At 58.1% G+C, this 22,940-nt stretch overlaps 1 protein-coding gene and 1 long non-coding RNA gene across 2 annotated transcripts; one reads left to right on the top strand and one right to left on the bottom strand.

Annotated features, from left to right (window-relative positions):
• Positions 1–4,502: 4,502 nt before the first annotated feature.
• On the bottom strand, positions 4,503–8,406 carry NMUR1 (neuromedin U receptor 1). Its single transcript, XM_015871945.2, has 3 exons — positions 7,076–8,406; positions 5,736–6,632; positions 4,503–5,257 (listed from the first exon to the last, which is right to left on the bottom strand). The coding sequence occupies exons 2-3, from the start codon at positions 6,628–6,630 to the stop codon at positions 4,827–4,829; spliced, it is 1,326 nt and encodes a 441-aa protein (XP_015727431.1). The 5' UTR covers positions 6,631–6,632; positions 7,076–8,406; the 3' UTR covers positions 4,503–4,826.
• Positions 8,407–12,879: 4,473 nt separating this feature from the next.
• LOC116653845 lies at positions 12,880–14,548 on the top strand. The gene is made up of 2 exons (XR_004308404.1): positions 12,880–13,107; positions 14,204–14,548. It is a non-coding gene; the product is annotated as an uncharacterized LOC116653845 (long non-coding RNA).
• The last annotated feature ends 8,392 nt before the right edge of the window (positions 14,549–22,940 follow it).

Genomic DNA, 22,940 nt, shown 5'->3' on the forward strand with positions numbered 1-22,940 from the left:
GGGGGATGGGGGATGCGGCCAGGGATGGGATGGGACCGGAACGGAACGGGGGACAGCTGGGGTGGCTGCTTTATTGCGGGGTTCCTGCTTTATTCAGGGGCTCCTAAAGCACAGAGTTAGGGTCGGGGTCTGCCCTGTGCTGCCCGTGCCCCTCAGCCCCGCTATTAACCCTCATCCAGCTCCGGTTCCTGATTGTGACAGCGCTGCTGTGAGCCCTGATCGGGCAGTGAGCGGCTTCACATGGAAGGACCCCTACACCCACACACACACCCACACCCCTTCCTTTCTCTCCCCCATTTCCCCCCTCCCCAGCCCTAGAGAAAAATAATCCACATCCGCACTGTGGATGACGCTGAATTTGTCCATTGGGAGCTGATATTCCTATGGGATTTTATTTCAGTGCATGAAGAATTGGGTGCGAATGGTCCCGAGGTCCTACCCCCTCCTCACCCCCCCCCCGATCTGGTGTGGTGTTACTGGAGTCCAGCCCTGTTCCCGTAGCTCCAGGCTCAGCCCTGTTTCCCCTCTGCCCTTCTAAGGAGAACAGCCCCTCACCTGGCGGAGAAAACCTAAAGAAAATATGTGGGGTCTGTGAATGAATGAAGTCACACTTGGTGTAGGAGGCACCATGGGGGGACCCGGGAGGCTCTTGGTAGCCTGCAGGCAGGCTGACGCCATAGGGAGGAATGGGGCAAGGACAGGGGGGCACTGCTGACTTCACTGTGTCCGTCACACGTTAGTGTGGGATATGGTCACTCAGAGTCCCACCCTTCACGTGCTGCAGGAGCCGGCCCTGAGTGTGCAGCAAAGGCCCGTGTCAGCTCTGCAGCACAGCTCACCCCTGGGCCAAGACAGGGCTGCAGCCATTCGCAGCATCAGCGTGAAGTAATGTGGCCAAAACAGGTTTAGCAGCTTTTGTGGCAAAAACGCTGTTAAGGTGGATGAGGGGGAACCCTGCAAAGCAAAGAGCTGCCCCTAGAGAAAGTGCACAGCCAGGAACCAGTGTGGCAGAAAGCAGAACAGTGCCTGGAAATGGCCGGGTGGCACCTGACCCTGTGACCCAGCATCGGCTGCTGTTCCCCAGGGAATGTCCCCACAGTCATCTCATGAATGAACCCCCAAAACCTGTGGCTGGAGCAAAGAGGACCAGCCTGGGACACAGATATGGGACCAACCTGGTGCTGAGCGCTGCTGTGTTGTGTCCCACTGAGCCAAGAGCCATTTCCCTCAGAGCAAACAAGTGCAGACCGTGCTGTCAGACCCTTATTTGATTTGTCTCCCCACGGTGCTGCACCATTTGCTTTCATTACTTTCCCTGTCCCTTGCCATAGTCCTACCGTGTAGCATCTGTCCAATAAAAGGCCTTGCTAATATAATTTACATCCAGTTGTCACTTTCTGCCTCACCCAGGAGAATGGGCTCCCTGGGTGTGCCGTGCCTCAGCAGAGCAGTTATCCTGAGAGGGAGAAATGACATCCTAGCAGAGTTTATTGCTATGTTCAGCTTTGGGAAGTTACATGTTGGGGTCTGTGCCCTGGGATGGAGAGCTCAGGAAGCTGTTTCCTCTAGAAAATCCTTTCTGAGGATGAAATGAGCTTCATGCTCAGAAAAGTGGTGTAAAAGCAAACTGCAGTGAGGTTGCAGGAGCCCTCCGGGCTGTGGGTGGTATGGTGTTAATGCAGCTTTGTACTTCAGCCATAACCCTCTGAGCGCTGAAGGAGCTGCAGGAGGATGGCACTTAGGAGCAGAGCGTCCTGAAGTCACTCACAGCTGCTCCAAAAGGAGGAACCAGTGGAAACAGGGTGAACCTAAGCACTAGAAGGGAAATCGCAAGAGGAATTAAGGGTGGCCAACTGCTGGTGGGGTCAGTGTGCATGGGGACAGATATGAGCCAGTGGGGCAGCAGGAGAAGGGAGGATTGTATTGTATAGGATTGTATTTGGGGTTTGCATTTCTCCCTTTGCGTTTTCCAGCCGTGCTGGCAGCTGACAGGCAGCAAAGGAAAGATAATGAGAGAAATCCGCTCTGTCTCTCTGACAGCTTTCTCCAACGTGTCACATTCAATTGTCCCAACAGGAGGAGATAAAACTTCCCTGGCTGTCTCAATGAACGCAAGGAGCAATGAAGCCAGGTAATTAAAGCTGCTGTGACTGCCTGGCTGCAGGGCCAGCTCTTGAGTTTCTGCCTTGGCTGTCCTAAATATGTAGAAAATGAGATGAGTTTTATCTTTTTCTAGTCTGGACATCACAGCCTTCGTTTTCACAATGCAAGGTGCTCCATCCTGCCTGGGCCTTCCTGAGCTCCAACATCAGTGAGTGTGATGGACTTCTCTTGGAGGTGGCCCATGGGCCAGAGATCCAGCCATGAGGGCTTTGTAAATGCTGCCCACGTGAGCTTTCCCCCACCGACAGCCATGTGAAGCAAGCAAAAACCAGCCCCTCCCTCTGCTTTTGAGGAAGGGTGGTGAAGAATCTGCTGGCATTCCCAGTGCCATCCATCATAGCTCCAGCCGTCTGGGAAAACTGCTGTAAAACTGAGTTTTGGCTCTGTCAAGGAAAGAAAAAAAGCCATGGCCGTTGCAAACAACCCCAGCATAAAAGCCTTACAAGGCTGGGGCAGCCTCGCAGATGAATTGCTTTTTAATCCCCCAGCGAAGGTGATAAATCTTTGTATTGGAGGCACCATCAAGGGGTGCTGTACAGCCGGGGGGATTTGCTGTGCCGCGGTGTGAGCACGTGGGGTTCGGCTGCAGCGGGTTCCAATGGGATCGGCTGCTGGGAAGGCACTGCTGTAAATCTCAGAGGACAGATGACAACTTTGGAGAAGCAGCTCTTGGGAAATGAACCATTTGGAGGTGGTGGTGCGGAGCTCGGGCCAGACACGTGTCCCAAACTGTGGGGACAGCGAGTTGTGTCCCCCAGCTCAGAGGAAACCCAGTAAACTCAGAGCAAACCCATTGCACTGGGGACCTCATAGCACTATGGCCATGCTGTCCCAGGGGACGTCTGATCCATGGCTGATAGCATGGGTGGGAGATGTGGGGGTCCCTGCACAGCCCCAAACCCTGACCCTATCACTCATCCATAGCTTGTCCCAACCATCTCTTCCATGCATAGCTCCCAGCATGGGTAATCCCTCTGATTAATCCTGCAGAAGCACTTTACCACCAGCCACGTATCTGTGCAACACCTACAAGCATTTGGCCAAGCCCCCAGCAGGGACAGTGACATGGTTGGTCACAGGGTTGTCCCTGTGTGCTGTCCCAGAGCAGTGGCTGGAGAGGTAAGGCTTGCCTTTAGATTCTATTTGGAGTGATAAAGAAACCCAAACACCTCTAAACAGCCCCAGCATCACCACCTGACAGACACTGCTGGAGCATCACCACCATCCCCTCCTGCAAATCAAAGAGCAAACTGAGCAGCCAAGGGGAGGCGGAGGGGGCACATGGAGTATGGCTGTGCCAGGGGACAGCAGGGGACCCAAGGGAATCACTTTCTGCTGCCCCTTGGCCAAGGTGTTTATTCTCCTGACTTCTGCCCCAAGCCAGGGCATGACGGACCTGAAACTCCACTTGCTGTCGCTGCACAATAAAATGCTATCGACTGCCAATTAAAAAGCCATTCCCCAGAGGTTTCCAGCTGGGGTTGTGTCCGTGTGAGGCTTAATGGGGCAATAACAGCCATCAAGGAGGCATCTGTCACTTCCACCCGTGGCTGCCTGGGACCGGGAGCAACGGGAGATAGAGAGGGGGAAGAATGGAGATGGATGCACTTTGCCACGTCGACGTGCTCTGAGAGCAGCTGAGAGGATCCTGAAGGGCAGAGGTTACAGCAGCCCCACATTCATCTGCACAACAAGACCCCAAAGGGAAATGCTTTGCCAATGGGACAGGGGCTGTGAGGCTGGGGTTGGGTCAGAGGGGCACAGGAGGGAGATTGTGAGTGCACGTCCTCGCTGGGAGAAAACTGCGGCTGGGAAAGTTGTGTAAGAAAAGGCTCAGCCTGCTCTGATAGCCACGGGGCGGCATTTTGGAGCGCTGATATTCCATCCCACGGGAGGACCCTGTGCACACCAGGATGGCAGCAGCATCGATCCCAGGCAGCGAATCGATCAGCCCCTCCAGCCGGGGGGAGCTGGCCTGCCTGCCTGCCCACCTGACGTGGCATTTGGTGACATTTTCCCAGCAGCGTGTCTGGGGACAGATTGATCGCCTCCATTCCGGGGGAGGCCACATCCGTTGTGTGTCCTGCTCATACTTTCCCTGCCTTAGGTGAGCAAAGGCTCAGGAGAACCATGGAGGCATGGCAGCACATTTCAGGGTGCCTTTAGGGGCAGGAGCTCCTGCCATCATCACCTTCCACGGCAACTTTGTTGTGCCAAGGTGTGGGGATGTGCAGGAAGGAGGACAAAGGGATGGTGCCCATCAGTGTTGTCGGCAGGTGGGAGGATGGCTGGGTGCTGGGGACGGGTCTGGGTCCCAAGGAATGCAACTAGGGCACAAATTGAGAGAGAATGGCTCTGATTTGTGATTCTTGGGTGAGGAACAGCTCATGCAGGGTGGGGATGAAGGGATCGTGTGACACCACAGTGTCCTCGCTTTGTCTGGCCCCAGTGCTGAGCAGAGAGGATGCATTGCAACCTGGGCATAGTGAAGCAAGGGATGGTCCCCGTGTCCCTGCAGCAGCCGAGAACCAGCCCTGTTCCTGGTGGAACAGCACAGTGATGCACAGCCCCATTGCACCCCTCAAACCTGCAGGTGAATGCCGTGGTGATGGTGATGCTGATGGTGGGGAAGCTGTTTTGGTTCCTCCATGTCCTCGTGCTGTTCAGCAGTGGGATGTGGCATGTGTGACAGCCTGGCCTCCCTCCATCTCCTCCATCTCTTCCATCTCCTCCATATCCTCCATCTCGTACTCCTCAGCATCAGAGAGGGGCAGCCCATTGGCACTGGGTATGGGCTCACACTCAGTGCTGCGGGTGGTGGCGTGGGTGACGCTGGGTGAGTGCCTGCATGAGCCTGGTGGGCGCTGGCCGGGGTGACACATCACCTCCTTGAACATCTCGCGGAAGCGGGTGGACATCAGGTTGTAGAGGATGGGGTTGGCAGCTGAGCTCAGGTAGAAGAAGACGCCTGAAATGATGTGGACGTACTGGAACATGTGGAGCATGGGGCCAGTCCAGGCGGAGATGAAGCTCCAAACGAGGCGGTCGGTGTGGAAGGGGGCCCAGCATATCCCGAACACCACCACCAGCACAACTGCAGGGAGACAGGGGCTGTTGTTAGTGGGGTATGGGGCTCAACATCCTGATGCCCTTTTCTGTCACCATACTTGGTGCTCCAGTGCTGGAGAAGCAGCCAGGGGCTGCTGGGGGAAAGGACAGGGATGGGAGTGAAGTGGGACAGAGGGGTGCTCTGGTCGATCCTCAGGTCAGAGCCTCATGTTCATAGGAAGGAGTAGGGCTGGAGACAACCACAACACCCCAAGGTTGTAGGGCAGAGGAATCTGGGTTAGCAGAGGGACAGGTTAACCACCCCAGCCTTGTCCCTTCCCCTTTCTTACCCAGGGCTCTCCTGGATGAGCCACCACAAGCAGACCCCACCCTTGGATCACAGCCACCAGCTCTGCCTTTGCCCCCACGACCTTCCTCCAGGATGACCAAGGATGACCAAGACCTCTGCTTCCTCCCAGCACCCTTCCAACACCCCCATTGGCTTTGCCTGTTCTCAGACTCACACAGCATCTTTGTGACCTGTCTCCTCTTCACTTTCTTCTGTCTCCGGACTCTGTCATAGTCACTGTCACTACTGGATTTGGCTCCCAGGGCCTCCAGCATCTTTTCTTTCTTGAGCTGCAGGCCGATGAGCAGGTAGAGGATGCTGATGGTGCCCATGGGCAGGAAGAAGAAGACGATGGTGGTGATCTGGATGATGAGATTGTAAATCAAGCGTGGCTTCACCAGAGTGCAGATCTCCGAATCAGGCACACGGCCCCGGCCAGGCACATAAAGAGGTTGGAGCCCATGGATGCTGGTGTTGGGGATGGAACAGATGACTGACACCACCCAGATGGTGATGATGACCCTCTTGGCGTGGTTCCTGGTCACCACATACTTAGCTTTGAGTGGGTGCACCACAGCAATGTAGCGCTCCACGCTCAGGGCGGTGACGTTGAGGATGGAAGCGAAGCAGACAGCCTCAAAGAGCAGCGTTTTGAAGTAACAGCCCTCAGCCCCCAGCAGGAAGGGGTAATTGCTCCACATGTCGTACAGCTCCAGTGGCATCCCCAGCAGCAGCACCAGCAGGTCGGACACAGCCAGACTGAACAGGTAGTAATTTGTGGGCGTCCTCATGAAGCGGTGCCGCAGGATGATGATGCAGGTGAGTGTGTTGCCCACTGCCCCCACAGCAAAGATCAGCAGGTAGATCACACAGACAGGGATGAAGAAGTTGGACCTCCGAGGCCCTAAGTATTTATGCCGCAGCTGCTCCTCCGTCAGGTTGGCATCTTTGGGGTCGAATAAAGCACCAGGCTGAGTCCTGTTGCAGAGGTCGGGGCTGGGGGGCTCCATGGGGAAGTCTCGCTGGGGCAGGGGGAGCTCAGGGCCAGAGCAGATGATGTAGGGATTCATGGCTGCGGGAGACGTGGCAGTTCACAGGGTGTTTTCCCAAACCCTCTGCTGCTCCTGAGCCTGATCCTCTCTTCCCATTGGGGTTCCAAGACTTTGCTGATCACCACAACTCAGCACCCCCATCCTGCCCCAGCAAAAGCTTTTCCACTGGGAAAGCACCCAAATTTTTCCAAACCTCCCCCTATAGGAACCCCAAGCTCCCCTTGCCCCACGTCCCATCTACAAACAGCCCTGGCAGTTCCCTCACCTGACTGTGGTCCCTTTGTCCCAGCTGTGGGGACACTGTGGCAGGGCTGTCCCCTCTTCACTTATCCCACAGGACACAGCCCCGAAGCCAACCCCGGACCGCATCATGCATTGCCCCAGCTCCAGCTCCCCGTGCAGAGGGGCTGAGAGGTGAAATAGGCAAGGGGAAAATTCATCCTCCTCCCCAGGAAGAACTTACGTCTCGCCGGGAAGCTCCGAAGGCAGGATGAGGTCCCAGCACCCCTATGTCAGACAGGGTCGGACGGGGAGGGAGCGAAGGAGGGGATGGAGACGTCGCTGCCTTAAGAGGCAGGAGAAAGGAATCCCGCTTTCCACTTGGAGCTCAGATCTCGGCAGCCCGCTGCCCCTCTCCGCCAGCTGCTGCTCTCCTCCGTCAGCGGGGGGCTCCCAGGGGTCTTCCTCTCGTCCCCAAACCCAGTGCCCAGACCGGCAAAGCGGCACCGCGGAGGAGATGCTCTTCAGGAGGGGAGAGGAAATACGTTAAAGTCATAAACTCCATTGACTCGAGTGAGTCCCGGGGGAGGGCAGCACGGCCGTCTCCATCCCCACCAGCAGCCTTCACAACGCGGTGATTTGCCATTTGCGTAGTGAAGGAGGCATCGATCAGCGCTGCTCTGCCGACACTAGCGGGCGCGGGGGCCGGAGTTGGACGGAATTCTGCAGGGAGGGCGCAGACGGAACCAGCGGCTGCTCGGGGTCCCCGGGCTCCCAGATGTGCGACCCCTGGGTCCTCCCCACCGCCGGCTGCGGAGCGCTGCCCGAGCTGGAGCCCATCACTGCTGCGATCGCGGCATCAGCTCTCGCTATGAGCCGGGCTCGGATCCCTCCTGCTGCCTGTCCGTCAGTCTGTCTGCGATCCTGTGTGTCTGTTTGTCCGTCTGCCCGTCCTCTGCACTGTAACAACCCGGCTCTGCAGGCATGCAGACACGTGCACACGCACACCCCCCACACACCCCATGCGTTCACATGTCCCCGTGCACCATGACAGGCTGCCCGTCCCCTCTCTCCAAAAGTCTGTGCTTTTCTTTTTTTCCTCCTCTTCTTCTTCTTCAAGTCAGTTTCAGCTCAACTTCCAGCCGGAGGAGCAGCTGAGCACCCAGCTCGAATCCTGCTCCAGTGGCTCCGTTTGAATATGTGGTCATCATCATCTCTGGAGGTGGTTCCAGCAGCCCCCAGGATCCCCGTCCCTGCCTCCAACTGCACTGTGTTGCTGCCTCCAGTTAACAGGGGTCTCCCCTTGTCCTCCCACCACACAAGCTCAGGAGGTAATGTGTAGAGTCTGAGGTCTCTGCCCTGCTGTGGCTCCATGGCACTTTGGCTGTACAGCTGAAGACATGCACCCACGGCCAGCATCACCCTTTGTCCCCTTGAGGGTGTCAAGGGGTTGGTAGTGATCCAGAGACCCAGCACTCGAGGTAGGACCTTGAAAGGTGTTATCATCCTTGGGACCTTCCTCTGTCCATCCCATCTTTGTTCCATCCTGGCTGTGCACAAAGAGGATGGAGCTGGGAGAGAATCCAGCAGGGCTGGGTTTGAGCAGGCAAAGCAGGGATCTTGGAGGAGATGGAAAAGAGCAGGCAGGACAGATCTACCAGGACAGACTTTATGCCTCCTGTCCTGTGTTACCTCTGAAACCCAGGCTGAGCCCCAGTGCAACTCACTGCATTCAGCACCTGTATCTGGGCACTGCTAGCCTGGAGGAGGCACAGGTTTTTCTCCCTGCTGATGCCCGGGCTGCATTCTCCCCATCCACACCCAAGGCTGGGATGGATCCATGATGGGTCCACAAAGGCCACCTCAAAGAGGGAGCATTCCTGAAAACCTCTCCATCACTGCAGCTCTTGGGAAGGGTTTGTGCCTCCCAGCAACTGCATGCTGCTTCCCATTTTTACCCCTCAATATTTGTTTCCTGCTAAGTGTCCCCTGTGGGCCCAGCAGCACTTCAGAGCAATCCATTCCGCTTTCCAATTTTCTGATGAATGAAATCATCGGAAGATGGCAACTCCTGTTCCATTACTGCTCCATAAAGAGGAGGAGCTGTGTATGGGGAACGGCTCTCCATCCCATTCCCCTTGTCAGGCACTTGACTGCATTAACCCTACCTGGCTGATACAGATTATAAGGAGCATCTCTCCCGGACTGTCCCCATGACCGCCAGGGGACACTGTAAGCCCCGAAGTGATGTGGGATCCTATGGAATGCAGGACAGCACTCGGGATGCTCTGCCCCAGGTCACCCCATGAGCTTCTCCCAGCCCATCTTTGAGATCCCAGGAGGGGACAGTTCTTTTTTTCCTCCCAAACCTCGGACTGAAAGTAGAAAGGAAATGAATGAAAGGCCCATTGAGATGTCGGCTGGGATAAAAGCAATCAGCTTTCTGGGAAGAGTGCAATTGGCCTCTACTCCACGTGTTCCTCCCCCCTGGGTCTACTGGGGTGCAGAGCAGTAACTGGGGCTCCATGGCAACCATCATTCTGCTAATCAGGGCCGGCACAGACAAGTGCCTCTGCACCTGGCAGGAGAGCAGGGCTCTTACAGGGCTCCAACAGGACTTGGGGATGCACTCAGCCATAGGCAGGAAAGGGAGAAGGCCCATGACATCACTGAGCACCAGTGATGCTCGAGAGCTGCTCTTGGTAAAGGGCTCTTGGTTCTGATCCCAGGGAGCATTCCATCAGCCAAGAACGTGCTGCCCAACCCACAGTGTTTTGGGCATCACTCCGCTCCAGCACGACCTCCTCTGGATCATTGAGACAGAGCACAGACCCAGGGCATCCTCCCAAGCATCAGCGAGACACTTTATGGGCTCTATTTATTCCTTTCCAAACCTTCTCCCGTGTGAGTCACCAAAGCAGAGAAATGAGCATTGAGAAGCAGGGACGGCCTCTCCCCAGCCCTCACTCGCAGCAGCTCTGCATTCACTGGCGCACTCCAGGTGCGGCTGCTCCTCCAGGATTGATTGCCAGAGTGTTTATTAGCTCACTGCCCTGTGAGCCCCGCGGTAAATATTCATTCTATCCCACACCCAATCCGTGGGCTTTTAAATGGGGCTGGGAAGAGGCCTTTGGCTGGAAGGAAAAGAAAAAATAAATGTTCCAAGTTCTGCAAAATCTCATTTGCAAAGAACACCGGGCGAGGAAATAATGTTGCTGTGATTGGATCCCATTTGCCACATAATGACTCACTTAAGATCAGCCCCACCAGCCACAAAGAGCAACAACATCACCATGAAGAACAGCACGGCAGCAAACAGGGACAGAAGCCAGAGGGAGAGGAGTGAGCAGCACGGTCTGTGTGTGCCCCTGAAGCCCTTTGCAGAGCATCTCTGTGTGCACTCTGCTCCGGCACATGGCCAGGCTGAGGGATGGGGATGTGGGGATGGTGGAGATGGGGTTCCACACAGCGCAGGGTGGGATGAGGTGTTCTCTCTGCATCTTCTCACAAAGAGCAGTGGGGCACTGGCTGCCCAGGGAGGTGGTGGAGTCATCAGCCCTGGATGTGGCACTGAGGGATGTGGTCAGTGGTCACGGTGGGGGTGGGCTGGTGGTTGGACTTGGTGATATTCAAGGTCTGTTCCCAACTTAATGATTCTATGTTAGGGGATGCTAACAGGCTCAATGAACCCGTGCATGTTAGTATGACCACATGGAATCCACTCTGGGGTACCGTGGACCCCAGGCAGCTCCAGATGTTAGCAGAGCCCTGGGGACAGCCAAGTGATGGAAGATTAGGTATGGTAGTTGTGTCCAAGTGGATAGAGATTAGAGGCTCTCAGCCCGATTTCCACACTCAGAAAGTACAGAGTAACCAATGGAGCATCTCACCTGCAGCACAGGGGAAGCCCAACCCTACCTCTCATGGGCAAATCAGACCTCAGCAGCCCCATCAGGTTATTCCATGCAAGTGGGTGATGGCTGGGTGCACAGCATCACTGCCAGCCCCGTGCTATAGCAGCAGGAATGGTAGTGCTGTGGCTTCTGGTGGGTGAGGGAAGGAAGTTCCCATGGGCTGGAGGAGATGCTTGGAGCACAGCTTCCTTCTGTTGACTGCAAAGGAAACACATTCAGCTGGTCACCCCATCCTGCCACCTCCTCTTCCAGCACGCGAGCAACAACCACCCCCTGCCCTACTGCCCATTCCTACAGCCCCCAGCCCATTCCTGCAGTCCCAGAGCCCCCCCAAAGATGGGGCTGGGAAGGGGCCAGGCTGGGCTCACTTGCTTGCCAGCAGCTCCAGAGGAGAGTACTGAGGACATGTGTGCATCCATGTACTTGGATGGGATTTCCTTCCTGACTGTGCCAGGCTGATGGCAGCAGTCCTGAGCAGCAGCCTGATGCCACCCGCTTGTGTTCAGCCAAAATAAAGCTCCCGATTCACACAGGACCACTGCAAATCCCACCCCATGTGGCCGCCACGAGTGCCAGGCTGTAAATAACTGAGCAAACCCTCAGCAAATGGGGGAGATTTTCCTCTGGCACAATGCAATGAGGTTTCTCCTCTGCCTTTCCCCCCGCTCCCATCTGGTGGTTATTCCCACCCCACTTGCAGAGCCTGAGAACCAGTGAGCACACGGGAGATGCTGGGAGAGCACCAGGAGCATCCTTCCCAACCCAGCCATAGGGTCCCCATATGGGACACCCATAGGAGGGGGGACAACCCCATGCGCCTCCTGGCCCGGTGTCCGTGGTCGGCGGTTCCGATTCGTGGCTCGCTGGCTCCCTCTGGTGGACACGCGTGGGAGCGAGGAGCAGCACGAGTGACCGAGGGGACACGGGAGCAGCGGGCAGCGCCTGGGGACGCGAGGCGGTGGGAAGGAGATACAGACATTGCCCCAAATGAACCCCTAACCACGAGCTGAACCGATGGCTTCTCCATCCCACGGGTGCAGAAGAGGAGATGCACGAGGTCTGGACGCTGGCCTTAAGGTCGGGGTCTTCTCCGTGGTGTCCGCAGCAGCCCATGGGCTCTGACACGGCAGCGATGCACGCAGTTCATCCCCTCCCCAAAACACACCTCCCAGCCCAGCGCTTCTGGCAGCAGAGCTCGTGTCCCGTCCCCCCCCCAGCTGTCCCACATTAGGGAATCACCCACGTCCCCCATCCCTCCCTCTCCCAGCAGCCCCATCGGCTCAGCAGCTGCTCAGCGAGGAGCGAGCCAAGATCCCATCACAGCGTGCAGGGTCTCCGTCTGCCCTCCTCCATCTGTCGCCCTTGTCCCACAGCCCGCCTGGAAGCACCCTACGGGTGGGGGCTGCCCTCACCCCTTCCCTCCACGGGGTGGGAGGAAGATTGTTCTCAAAGGTCCCTTAAGGAATAGCCCAGAAGCTGAGCTCTGACCCAAACACACCTCTGTGGGGTACAACATCACTTTGGGGGACCCCATCTATGTCATATGGGGGCTCAGGTTTGGCACTGTTTCCCTGAGGGGTGCTGAGACCCGGGCTGCCCTAAGCTCAGCTTCTCCATCCCCATCCCTGCTCATCCCTCGCTAAGTCACTTTAGGTACCACCACATCCACCACGGGCTGGGGTTTGACCACAGGAAGGAGGTGAATGGAGGACACAGAGAAACGGATGTCCCATTGATCGGGATGGGGCCGAGCACCCCTTCACTCCCCCCCCTTCAGCCCCCCCCCCTCATATCCCCCTCCCCACGCAGCCCAGCCTGCAGGGCCCAAAGGCTGTCCCCAAATGGTCATCCTGTTGGCTGTTAGCACTTCCAAAAATAATAACGACTCACACCGTGCCAAAAATAAAGAAATTAATTAATAAATAGCTGTATTTTTGTTTTGTTTTTCTTCCTTCCCCCCCCCCCCCCCTTTCCCGTTGTAATGAGAAGCTCCTGCTGTTCCCCTGGGGATCACTCCTGTCGTCCTGTCCCCCCTCCCCCCCCCTTGGCCATCCCTCCTCCCTCAGGCCCCGTATTGCCCCCCCACCCCCGCCCCCTTATGCCCCCCCCTCCCCATCCCGTCGCCGTGGCGACAATGACCTCACGCTGTCGCGTAGCAACCGCTGACATCATCCCGGTCCTGTTCTCATGGAAACCCGCGGGGGGTGGGGAGACAACGGCAGCACCGGGCGGGGTCCCGGGACCAACCCCCCCCCTACCACCACCACCACCACCGGAGCCCCCTGGAACGGCGAGGAAAGGGTTAACCCGCATAAATCAGCATAATATAGGGACGTCAGCCCGCGTCAGCCAACTGCAGGGGGTGGGAGGAGAAACGGGCTCAGCACGAAGGTGGGGGGGGGGAAATGGGCTGAACTGTTCATCCTCCCTACCACGAGCACCCCCGTCCCACGTACAGTGCGCCCTACACCCCGCGTCATGTGCACTCTGCATCCTACGTAATGTGCATCCCATTGCACAGCGCACCCCGTGCCCTTATACCCCCCCCCCCAGGCTCTGTGCCCTGTGTCACCTTCCCTGGCTGTCCCCAAGCTTCTAGTGAAGCCAAAGAGCAGAGCAGCATCTGCACCCTGCAGGACTCGGATCCTGATCAACCGCCCCGTCGCGCTGCAGGCACCCACCTCCAGGCACGGCTGTGCTCGTTCTCACGACCCCACGCACCCTTTGCATTCCCCTAAAGCATTCATTTCCCTTTAAGCTCTCAGACTGCCTGTTTACTAGGGGTTGTGTTTCCAAGGACCCAATGGAGGCGGCCAGGAGGAACGAGGCTGCTCACCCGGCTCCTGGGGGAACTGCCCTGGGGGTGTGATGGGGCAGGAGTTGGGTGCAGGGGCCTTTCTGGAGGGGTAGAAGTCATGGTATATCCCATAGAGGCTGGAACTCCGTGGTGTTGTACTCACAGTGAGGTACCCCCGGGGTAGCAATGGGTCCATCTCAGAAAGATCAAATGTCACCAGAATGGAAAAGGTCCCCGTTTCATCTTCCTTCATCCCTTGTTCCCCACCATTGGACCCCAAACAGGAGAGCACAGAGGGGGCCAGTTGTGCTTTGTGATTCCACGGCACATCTGATGACCTTTGAGTCCCCTTGTGAACGTGGAGGTGGTAAATGTCACCGGCTGGGTGGCAAGGAGGGGGCTGGACACATAAAACCCCGTCAAAGGGAACCATTGTCTGTGGGGTGAGGCTGTGGGGTCGGGGGAAACTCACTGCGTGCCCTTCACTCCCACCACCCAGGTGCCCCAATGAATGGGTGGCATTGTCCCCTTGAGCCCCATGTGGGAGGTGATGCAGATCCCAAATGGGCAGCAGGGAAGGGACACTGTGTGCCACCACCCCATCCCACCCTGGGCCCCATTCCCACATCCCAGATGATCCCGCCTGGGCTTTCTCTTTCAGGACCTTTTATGGCCATCGGTGCTGGCAGATGCTTCACAGCCCACTGCATCCCTCCAGGCAGGGACAGAAGCATTGCTGGAGTCACCCTGAACTTCCACATCAGCTCCTGCCTCATGACAGCAGTGGTTTAGTGTGGCACACTGATAACTTAGTGCTTGCTGTTGTGTGCTGGGATGGATGGAGCGAGGGGTGCTGCCAAATATCCAACAATGGTGACGTGAGGTCCCCAGAGGATCCCACAGAGTCCCAAATATCCCTCCCTGGAGCTGGCTGCAGATATGTGGATGAAGAGGTCCCTCTGCACTGGGTGAGAAGCACTGCTCCAAATACAGCCCATAATTTCCACTCGTGGCAGGAGCTATGGAACAGGTTCTTCAGCAAGCCAGAGCAGAGTGATGGGATGGGGAGAGGCTGGGAATGGAGCCAGTGGGGACTTGGCACCAGCAGCCGGAGCCACCCCTGCTCAGTGGAGAGGGACCTGTAGCCCTGGTGGAAGCCGTGCATTGCAGGTAGAAACCTTCTAAGGCAGCCATAGGGAAAACACTCTGGATTTAGTGCTTTCACACAGCTGGAGCCCCACCAGTCTCAGTGCAGGGACTGGGGCACCCAGGGGTGGGAGGTGAGACCTCTCTCCCAGCCCCAAAATGAGCTCCTCATTCCCAATCGTGGAGGTGCCTCGGGTGGGAGTTTACTGGGCTCTGACGCAGGAGACGTGTGACAGGAGCACTGTTGCCAGGCTCAGGGAGGGACCCAATCGTGCCAGGGTGCGCTCAGCAGATTAAGGACTGGAAGGCTCTGGTAATTACTTTGCAGGATAAAAATAGGCTCAGCTTTATCCTGCACTCTGATCTCCATTGTCCCCACCCAGATGCCACCCACTCGCAGCAGGATGGGGAGTGGCACAGCTCCCATTTTTGGGTAAAAAAAAGAGAGAGAGGGACTCAGGGATGAGATGGCACCTGGCTGGTATGTTCAGAGCTGGGGCTGGAAAGGAGCCTCATGACAAAGCCAAAGCGTCCCTCTGTCCTCAGCCTTGCAGGAATCAGGCTGAAGGAAAGCCGAGGTGAAGCCTTGGGGTCTCTGTGGCAGTGGTACATTGGGTACAGGGCTCGCCAGGAGCTGTAGGCTTCCAGCAGCCTCAGTGCAGGGCTCCCAGGCAGAAAGCAACACCAGCCCCCGGCACTGCTCATCTGCCCGCCATGCCACCCCAACCCCCCGCTGCCCTTCTAAACTCCCATTACAAATACAAACACTCCTAAACCCACCCCACAGACCCCGCACAGCACCCTCATGCCCACGCACACACTCGCACGCTCTTCTGCTCCCACCCCATGCCTCACTCCAGGTATCCCAAATCCTGCATTCCCTCTGTACTCCCAACGCTGCGGTACAATGACTGGGGGGTTGTGGGGGCTCATTCCCCTTGCTCCCTCCTATAGGGACGGGCACACCCCTACACCCCGCAGAGCCCACAGTGCAGCGCAATGCTCCGGGCACGGTGTCCCCCAGCCCTACAACCGCCCTGCCAGTATTTTTCCACTGCCTCCACACCCCCAATCCTTTGTTCCTTGCAAACCCTAAATCCGGCCCCATCCCACCAGGGGATCGCATACACCCCTAGGCCAACCCCCCCAAAAAATAAACCTTTGGGAATTCACACCCCCCCAGCAAATCCCTCCGGTTGCGTGGGCAGTGCTGTGGGCTGGGGGTGCCGCAGTTGGGAGGGGGCTGCAGTCCCACAGCCGCTTGCCTGCCTGCTCCCGCCGCCTCTTCCTCCGTTGCGCCGCTCCGAAATCACAGCGGTACCGGAGCCTCCGCCGCGCCGGGGCCGCCCAAGTGTCGGGACCGCCGGAGCCGGCGCCGCCGCTCCTCCCCTCCTCTGCAAAATCTGCCCCCTCCACATCCTCTCTCCCACGGGAACCGTGTCCGATAGCCCCTCCGCCCCCACCACTCCCGCACATCTGTGCGCAGGTCGGGGTTTATCGGATCCCTTTCTACCCGCCCTTAAATCCCTGCCTCCCGCGGGATGTCCCTGCTGTCACTTCCAGGGGTACAGATGACCCCCCCTTTCCCCCCCCCGGGCACACCCTCAGTCCCCACCAGACCCAGTCCCATGGGGAAACTGGGGGTCCCAGTCCCTCCGGGGTACGTTTCACCCCTTATTTCCTTACCTTTTGCAATAGCCCCCCGCAGTCATCAGTGAAGGGGGTGATTGCTGTGCCCTGGGCTCACAGCCCCGAGCTGAGAGCAGGGCCGGGTGCCAAGGGGGCACGGGGCAGGGGATGGGGCCGTACATCCCCCCTGAGACCAAGTGTGCCATAAGGGACGTGCTGGGACTATCTGGAGGATAGAGGGGGAACGTGAGGAGCAGAGGGGCAGTCCCAGCTTCCTACTCGAGCTATGGTGTATGGGTGACTTTTAGGGGACGGGTGGAAGTGGAGTCACAGCCCCATCCCTGCTGTGTTTGACCCACTCCCATCCCTTCCGTGCCGCCGAGCCGAACCACGCTGGCAGGGAAAAGGAGAGTTAAAGCTCCCTCCTTCTCATTCCAGCAGGGAAATCTGAACAAATCCAGTGTTATCCTGGCATTTCGGGGCTGGGGCTGTGCCCAGATCCTGGCAGAGCCCTCGCAGGCTGGCACGGCCATCCCCGGTGCTGAGCTGAGACCGCGCCAGCTCACTGCAGCCCGAGGAGCGATGCCAGATCCCACTGAGCGAGGCCGTGCTGCTGCCTCCTGCTGCTGAGCCTTGGGGATGAACGCTATGAAAAGGGGACAGCAATGGGACGCTCCCCAGCCTGTCTTGTCACTCTTAAGAGACCCGGTGACACCCGTCCAACTCATCGCATCCGTCCTCTGCCAGGGCTGGAGCAGAGCGGACAGCGGAGGGGACGGTGCACACGAGGGAAACTGAGGCACAGGGGCGGCTCTGCGGGCGGAGCGCTCCCCGGAGGGCGGCGGAGATAACGCTAAAAATACGCCGGGCGCTTTGTTACTGGCGACAATAGCCCGAGGTATTTTGGTATTTTTAGCTGTTGCGGCGTGAGCAGCCGCTGTGAGTGACCCCCCCTCCACCCCCCCCGCCCCGCTGCCCCAGCCCGGCTCCCCACGGCCCCCGGGGTTCGGGCCCGTTTCCCGGTGCTGTGGAAACGGTAACGTTAGAAACTAAACACAAACACCTCCCGGCTGCCACCCCCAGCTGAGTCACAGCAGTGCCGGCTGCCCCCGCCCCTACCTCCAGCTCTGCCCCGCGCCCCATCCCTGCCCCAAAACCTGGCACCCCCCGGCCCAGCCCCATTCCGGGACCTCCTCCCATGGAGGACGCTGCTTTCCCCCATCCCAGGACTCCGGGATTAAACTCTGCTGGGTGGAGCTGCTGTCCCCAACCCCGAGCCATGGGGACACCTCTCACTGCCCCAAAGTAGACCCCGAGTGCTGCCCCAAATCAGACCCCGAGTGCTGCCCCAAAGCAGACCCCGAGTGCTGCCCCAAAGCAGACCCCGAGTGCTGCCCCAAGGCAGACCCTGAGTGGCGCCCAGCTTCCAGCCCTCACCCCCCAAACCAACAGCAGCTGCAGCTCTGGCACAGCTCCAGCCATCCCCATCCTGTGCCAGGGATAAAAATAAACGGGCAGGAGAAGAAAGAAACAGCAGAGCTGCAACACACCCCGACACTGGGTCCTTTGCTTGGGGATGGCCAGGCTATGGGGCTCTACCACAGTCCCCATTGCACCAAAGTGAGTATTCCTTTCCCACCTCATCAGAAGACACGGGACAAGCAGGGATTCCACCTGTCTTGTGGGATCCATGGGGTCCTGCTGGGTTTTGGGGAGCTGTGGAGCAAGGAGAGCTACAGCCCCATAGCCAGAGTCACACACACAGCGGGATGGCCACTGGGAAATGGTGATGGGACAGTGGCTGTACCTCCTCCTTCCTAAAACTGAGCAAAGAGTTCTGCAGCTGAAGCCATGCCTATGTTGGGATGTTGTGGGGCTGAGGGCGGATTGCATCGCAGCACAGATTAATTAACACTGAGCAGCCCTGGATGCCGGCCCAGCCTGTTTTGCTGTTTCCATTTTTGCCAGATCCGAGTCCTGCAGTGTCCACTGGGAGGGAGGGAGCACCCAAAGGCAGCTGATGCGGTCCACACTTTTTGACCACAGGGTTTTTCAGTCCTCTCCCTATCTTAGTGCCCAGCCCCAGCTCACAGCCCTGAAAAATATGTCAAAAAAGGAACTTATCAATACAAGCTGTGAGCCCGTCTGCCTGTGTGTGCGTCTGATTGTGTTTCCCTTGTCCCGGCAGCCTCTTAATTTAGCTTTTTCCATCTCCGGTTGTGTGAGCTGGGCTGGAGGCCAAAGCCCTGCAGAGCACTGTGCAGGATGTGACTCCCATCCTCGCATGGGTGAACAAGTGTGCAAAGTGCGTGTGCAAGGACAGGGTGTGTGTGTGCACATGTGCCCACCCAGGGCTGCGCACAGACATAGGGGGCTCATGCAGGAGAGCACGGGTGGGCAGCAGTGAGCTGTAGGTAGGTTCCATCAGAAGGCACCCAAACCTGTGCCCCACGGAGGGATGCAGGGTGGGGGACAATGGGGTGTTCTCACCCTGGGCTGTGTGAGCTGTGGGATTGGGGCCCTGGCACGAACCTCCCCCCCCTTCTCTCCTTGTTCATTGCAACTAGGCTGAGACCTGAGCAACTTCATCACAGCTAACAGCAAGGAGTGGAGGGAGCAGGGATTTCTGCTCTGTGCCCCCTCCCAGCACTGTGAGTTTAAGGGATAGCACTGCCCCATGCATGTGGGTCAGCCTCTGTCCCCTCACGGCCCCCCCAGCACAAAGCAACAGGCACTAGGCAATGGTCCCAGTCCCTCCCACCACCAGCCCAGCCCCTCATTGCAGCTGGAGCACAGCTGTCCTCCGCTCCTCGCCCCAGCACTGCCATCCCCACCCCAGGAAGGCAGTGGGTCTGGGTGGACCTTGATGAGCAGCTATTGGGGCCAGGTAGGGGGATTGGGGCCAGCCTGACCCTGCAGCACCTTGAAACCAGCCTGACTGGCTGGGGAGGCCAGACCTGCTTGAGGACTGGGGTTTTCATGGTTGTGCAAACCTCTCTCCTAGGACGGGCCCCATCCCCAGAACATAAGGGACCCCTTTAGCATCCTCTCATTGCTGCTAGGTGGGCAATCCCTATGGGGTGTGCAGATCTCTAAAGGCGTGAGACCCGCAGCCCCACTTTTTCCAGCCACCCCAAAAAGAGACATTGTGCCTTTAAGACAAAGCGTGGGGCACAAAGCAGCTTTGTGTCCTGACTTGCTGAGTTTTCCCAGCACGGCTTTGTCCCATCTATGGGCACAGAGGGGCATATGGCTGCTGTACTGCAATGCAGGACGGCCCCAAAGCGGGGCAGGGAGAAGCAGCAGAGGCAGCCAGAACCCACTGCCAGGCACGGCAACAAGGGGACAAGAGATGGGGTTGCTTTGGCAACGCAGTTGGGGGTAACAGAGCAGAAGCCATGTGCCCACCCACCCATCTGCCCCCGTGTCCCCCACCCCCCCGTACACAAGGGGTTTCACCCCACTGGGCTGTGCGACCTCACTGAGACATTTCCATCCCCCAGCAGCCACGGAGGGGCAGCGCTGACCCCAATGGCTGCAGGGTGACCCCGGAGATGCTGCAGAGCAGCGCGGTGGGGACGCTGCTGTCCCCGTGCCGTGGAGGCCGCTCCGCACGGCGTCCCGCTGCCCTCCGTGTTTTCCCTGCAGCCTTTTGTGTGGCTGCGCTCGGGTAGGCCGCATGGCGCCCGGCCTTCCCCACCTCCGTCCTCCTCCTCCCCCCCCCCGATCCCCGCCTCCCTCGGCCGCCATTTCACAGCGCCAGCCTCGCCCGCTCTCTCCACATCATGGAGGACTGAGGCGAAGGGGGGGAAACAAAGAGCCGCGGCCTACGGCACTGCCCCGCGCATCCCGTCCTGCCGCATGGGATGGCGTGCGGGCATTAAACATATTAAACATGCCGTTCCCTTCCATCCTTCCATGTGTAGGGGCTGGGCAGCACAGTGCCGTGCCAGCACGATGCTCTGTGCCCACCTCCCACTGAAGGGCTCGGAGCAGGAAGCCATGTCCCCAACGTGTGTGCAGGGACACACAGGGCGCCCACCTCTGCCATGCAGCACAGTAATAGGGACAGCACAAATGATGCACCCACAGCATCGTCCATGAAGCAGAACACTCCGTTTCCTGGTCAGGATGGGAAATGCTGAGGACAGCACTGTGCTGGAGGGGTCCCAGCAATGATGACAGCAGCAATAGGCATTTGGGACCCCCAGGAGGGTGCCACTGCAGGGCCACACCAACCTGCCATCCCAGCAGCGTGCTATCACTGCTGCACACAGAGCCATCACAGTCAGGCTCAGCGCCAGGGCAGCACTCAGCCCCCAGCAGAGCACAGCACAGCCCTCATAACAACCCCAAGGCTGCTTTGCCTTCCCCGTGCCCCACTACCCTAATTCCAGGCAGCTGCTCAGCTTCCCACCGCAAAGGCTTTTTTGTTGTCTAATATGGGGTTGTGCTGCAGGGCAGCCCAGAAAGGAGAATCTACCCCTCCACCTCCCACAGCTGCACTTTGCCCAGCCCTGCTGACCTGAGCATGTTTGCACATTTCTGCCCCTCCATCCACTGGGATGGAAATGTGGTCAAAGTTTATTAGAAAAGCACCAGCCACACGTGTGTACATGTGTGTGTGTGTGTGTGTGTGTGTGTGTGTGTGTACGCCTGTGCAAACATACAAGCAAAGCACAACCTTTGCTTTGTTTTCTTAGGAAGTTGCTCCGCAAAGCAAGGCCACGAGCAGAGGAAGCCAACAGGCAGGAAGGGAACTGACCGTGTTTGTGTTTCCAAATGTGTGCTGCTCTCAGCACGGGATGGCAGGTGGGGAAGGAGGATACAAAGGCTGCAGGGGCAACAAAGTGCCCCCAGCACGGTGACTGTCAGGAGACCAGACTATAGCCAAGCCCTTGGACTAATGCTCACTGTCCCACCACCACTGCAGTGACTCCAGCTCTAACCCAGGCCACAGTGGCACCAGCAACAGTGGAAAGAGCTTCTGCTCCGGGCAGGAACCAAAGTGGTGTCTCGGCCAGGAAAGCTGTGGTGACTCAGAGGCAAGAGGGGAAATTGAGCCTCACTTTGGCCCCCCACGGCCTCTCAGCTGGTTTCCTGGCTCCTTTCAATTTGCGTAACGGCCCTTGTAAAGGGGGAGTAGCTGAGCTGCCACCCCCCATTTCCCCTTCCTACCCCCAAGGAGGCTGCAAGTCCCACAGTGCAGCAGTATCTCAACATCAGCCCTGGCTCTTGTTCATGCCAATGGCTTCCTGTACATATTGCTTACAAGGGTCTGCCATTAAGGATGCCCCTTCTGTGCTCTGCTCTCACAAGACTGCGGGGGCACAGAGCTGTGTCATCTACTCTGCCACCAGCATGACGTGCCTTTGGGAACAAAAAAAGCAAACTCAGCTGGAAGGGGTGACTGACAAACTGATCCCTTTTGCAGCTCCAGTGCCAGCAGCACATCCCCTCCCTGCTCCATAGTGCCATTTGGGGGCAAACACTGGAGAAGAGTAACACAGACTGGGTCCTGCGTCCATGGTGCTGTTGGTTGGTTCCAGCCATTGCTCCTCAGTTCTGTTTTTCTGCTTTCAAGGCCTTGGCACAGCTCTGGGACTGAAGCAGCAGCTTCAGCCAAAAGGCAGCACTGGGGCTGAGAGGGGGTTGAAGAATGCAGCAGGTCCCATTGCCATGGGGCTGGCTGGGGTCTGAGCAGCGCTGTGATCACCACCCAGGGCCACTGATAGTGGCAATGCCCAGCGACAAGGAGCCGCAGGGACACCCTGATCGACTTGAAGTCACCCCAGATCTGAGAGGGGTGAGAATTACAGAGCCGCTTGCTTCCAAGTGGGGAAATCGAGGCAGCCCCCCACCCCTTGCTTTATACCAGGACACATCTCACCAGTGCCCCCCCCAGCCCAAGCTCTACAAGCAAAACCTGGAGGTTCTCAACAGCCTCACGCGGCGCTGAGCCCCCTAGCGACCCTACAACGACAAGGGCAGCCTTGCCCCGCTCGCAACCTCCGCCAGCAGGCAGCACCCCCAATACAACACAACACCCCCAACCAGCCCAACAGACCCTGCCGTAACAAACCACCAGGTGCAAAGGAGGAAGGAAACCAGGCGGTTAAAAGAAAAAAAAAAACAAAACAAAACAACCATAGACAAAGTAACAATTAAAAGAGAAAACAACAGACCCCGGCAGAACAGCAAGCAGGGCGAGCCGAGCTGCCGCGTGTTTATTCGGGTATAAGGGGAAGACAAATACCTGCCCGCAGACAGCCGGGGTCCCTCGCAGCCGCCCCGAGGCCGCTGCCCACCCCCCTGGCTGCGGGGATAAACGCACCCCGACCCCGCCGCTGCCGCCGGGCTGCGGTGCACAAAGGGCTCCGCTTTTAAAGCCCACGGCCCGATTTCCCCCAACCCCACCGGGCCCTGATTGGTTGGGCCAGGGCAGCGCTGCCGGCTGGGCCCCCCCCTCGGCGAGAAAGGGGTGTGGGTGAAGGATGGGATGGGGGGGGGGAGAATATATGTTAAAAAAAAAAGCCAACAGCGAAGGAGAAAAGTGCAAACCGGCCCCAGGCAGAGAGCAAACCCCAGCCGGGATGCTGCAGCGTCGTGCTTTCAGCCCCGTG

Source organism: Coturnix japonica, chromosome 9, assembly GCF_001577835.2.
Source record: "Coturnix japonica isolate 7356 chromosome 9, Coturnix japonica 2.1, whole genome shotgun sequence".
Taxonomy (NCBI): domain Eukaryota; kingdom Metazoa; phylum Chordata; class Aves; order Galliformes; family Phasianidae; genus Coturnix; species Coturnix japonica.